The 2,707-nt window shown below is 40.9% G+C and overlaps 1 protein-coding gene across 1 annotated transcript in view; it reads right to left on the bottom strand.

Moving 5' to 3' along the window:
- Positions 1-1,004: 1,004 nt before the first annotated feature.
- Positions 1,005-2,707, bottom strand: part of HOATZ (HOATZ cilia and flagella associated protein) — a 27,370-nt gene continuing 25,667 nt past the window's right edge. Inside the window, exon 7 of the mRNA XM_077772698.1 lies at positions 1,005-1,183. Coding sequence (XP_077628824.1) covers positions 1,117-1,183 — 67 coding nt within the window. The 3' untranslated portion in view covers positions 1,005-1,116. The remainder of the gene's footprint in view (positions 1,184-2,707) is intronic.

Below are 2,707 nucleotides of genomic sequence, written 5' to 3'. Positions count from 1 at the left end.
TATCTATATATATATATGTATTAAATATATCAATCACCCTGATGGGGTGCCTTTTATTCCTGATAGTGCCGAGATGAGATTGCCAATTTGTCATTTTCTAAATGTCCCTTTTCTAGGCCTGACTACCTTCCTCTGTTCAAAAGATTTTTTTCTCCAATGAGTGATGTGGCCGGAACACTAGCTGTCCACTAATATCCATTCTCCACTTCTTCTAGTGGGGGTCCTAAATGTTAACTAGGCAGATGATCCCCCACTTAATGGCCATTTCCCAGCCTCCCTTGCGGTTTGGTGTGTCCCTGTAATTAAGTTCTGACCAGTGGGTCAGCCACGCCTCTGTGGGTGCTGTGGGGTGGGAGCTGCCTCTGATGGGAGTCATGTCCGTTAGCGGCAGGTGAGGGCCATGAGCGAAGTGAATGGCGGTCCTCAACAGAGCTGGGAGCTTCGGCTGAGCCCCAGAGCACAGCATACAACCCTGAGTAAGACTGCCAGCTACACATCGCAGAAGGGACAGATCAAATACCTAACCTCTTCCCCAGCAGGTGCCTTTGAAGGCGAAGGAGGTTGGCAATGGGGTTATGTGCATGTGTGTTAGATATCGGAATGTTAAGCCAGCTATTCACAGAACTAAACATATTTAATTTCTGGCTTTGGACATTGTTCCAGAAACTGAGTAAACCAAATTTTTGAAAATGGATTTTATTTTTATTTTTTTTTACAGCAAGAAGCCTTTGAGGTTTTCAGGATGGCCCTTCCATCCCTATGTCCTTATAGTTTTTACTAGTGGTCTCAAGTTGGGGTACATCAATTCCCTGTTTCTGGTTTATCTGATATGCATAATACAGAATCAAATATGGCAGTTCCGGATATACCCTTCAGATGAGAACAAGATAAATAGGAGTTAGGGAAGCGTAAGATGAGAGAGATGATAGTGTAATGCCAAATACAGTAGTAGCCATCAAGTAAAATAGACACAAGCATTCAATAACTAGTAAAGTCCCTAGAAGTCTGCGTATTTGACTTTTATTTCTTTGTCTGTCTTAACAAGGTGATCCTAATGATCCTGACATGAGGTGGTTCCGGAAGGAAAGATCTAAGTGGGCCATCCTCTCCCACTTGTCAATCAAGTGAGTCCAAGGCTTTGACCTCCTCTTGGTCTTCCTTGTCTGACTCTGCGATCACTTTTCTGTTGGCAGGAACGTGAATCAGGTTTAATACACAGAACTCTGCAGTTGTAAACACAGCATAGCATGGAAACAGCTTCTGAGAGATTCCCCAGTAAGGATTTACTGCCTTGGATTCTGAGGATGCATTAGACTTTGCAACCAAGTATCAGCTCACAAGTGGGAGGAGGGGTCCTTATGCGGTGACGTGCGATGTGAAGGGCTTGGGAGAAGACCGCCTACCCTAAATATATTTTGCTTACCTGAGAGTCACACTTCTGAGATTTCATCATTGATTATTTATTTCTTTGGATTACCCATTGTTTCTTCTAGTCAGACCTCTTTTAAAAGGCAAATATTCCTGGGGTGGACAATAAACATATTGATACTAAAACCTTACTAGGAACACACTTTCTAGTTCTTTCTGAGGAAGGGGACCTAGATTATCANAGAAAAAGGATGGAGGGAGGAAGAAGATGGCAAATTTCAGTATTTTACGATTGTATCTAAACTATTTCATTTAAAAATATAATGTGCAGTATAAAAGCATCACCTTCTAAATTAGCTAAAACTGGATTACATGCTCTTTTTGAACTACAATTTTTTTGTTACAAGTATTTCCTGAATTCCTACATGCAGTCAGTGTGCGAGGCACTTAGGGCGGCCCAATTTCTCATTGAGCTTACAATATAGTGGCAGACAAGCCCACAATATGTGAAAAGTTAAATAATTTAAGAGTTAATGGGTTGAGTGACTGTAAAACATGGGTGCAAAGCAGTGTGTGGTTATTTGCCAAAAGAACGGTACAGACAGCCACTGGATAAGAAGCTCAGAGGAGAAAGATGTCCCCGTGAACAGAATGAAATTTAAGGCTGGAGGGCAGAGGAGGGAAAGTTTGTACACAAAAGGAGTTAGGCAAGCTTGTAAAGAATTATCTGCTCACGCTGTGAAATGATAAATTTTAGGTCACTCAGCATGGATGGTAGCAGGAGCGTTCTAAGCATTCCTGGAAAAATGTGCACGGAAACCTGAGGTGCCCGGACACATCTGCTGATGTTAGTTAAGTACCAGTCCTCATCCATTATTTGAATCCGATAAGTGAATCTGCCCATTGGACTCATTTTGCTCCATCCTTAGAAGCTAATTCAAATCATCTAGCTAAAAAGTTAAGAGATTAAATTGCTGAATATTATGTGGACAACAGAGCCAGGTGATTAAATGCTCTTTTCATTTCTTCAAGAACTTGAAGAAAATTAGTGTGGACATACTCATTTTTACAAGAGAATTACTTTGATAACATTAAAGGGAGTTAGCCTCAATACCAGTAAGAGAAGAATCAAAATTCTATTCCTCTCTGTTCTCCCCTGAATACGGTATGCAGGTAGATATTTATAAAACTAATGCTGAGTTAGCCACATTGATTTTCAGTCACAATAAGAAAAACAGAGAGATTTTTAAAAATAGGGCTTCTTTAATGATTAACAGGTGATCCTGGTTTCCTGTAAACTCTTCCGGACCAAGTGTCTCCTCCTGTTCTAACATGATTG

This window comes from Crocuta crocuta, unplaced genomic scaffold, assembly GCF_008692635.1.
Source record: "Crocuta crocuta isolate KB4526 unplaced genomic scaffold, BGI_CrCroc_1.0 scaffold854, whole genome shotgun sequence".
Classification (NCBI taxonomy): domain Eukaryota; kingdom Metazoa; phylum Chordata; class Mammalia; order Carnivora; family Hyaenidae; genus Crocuta; species Crocuta crocuta.
Note: the sequence above shows the minus strand (reverse complement) of the source record. Positions and strands in the feature narration are given on the sequence as shown.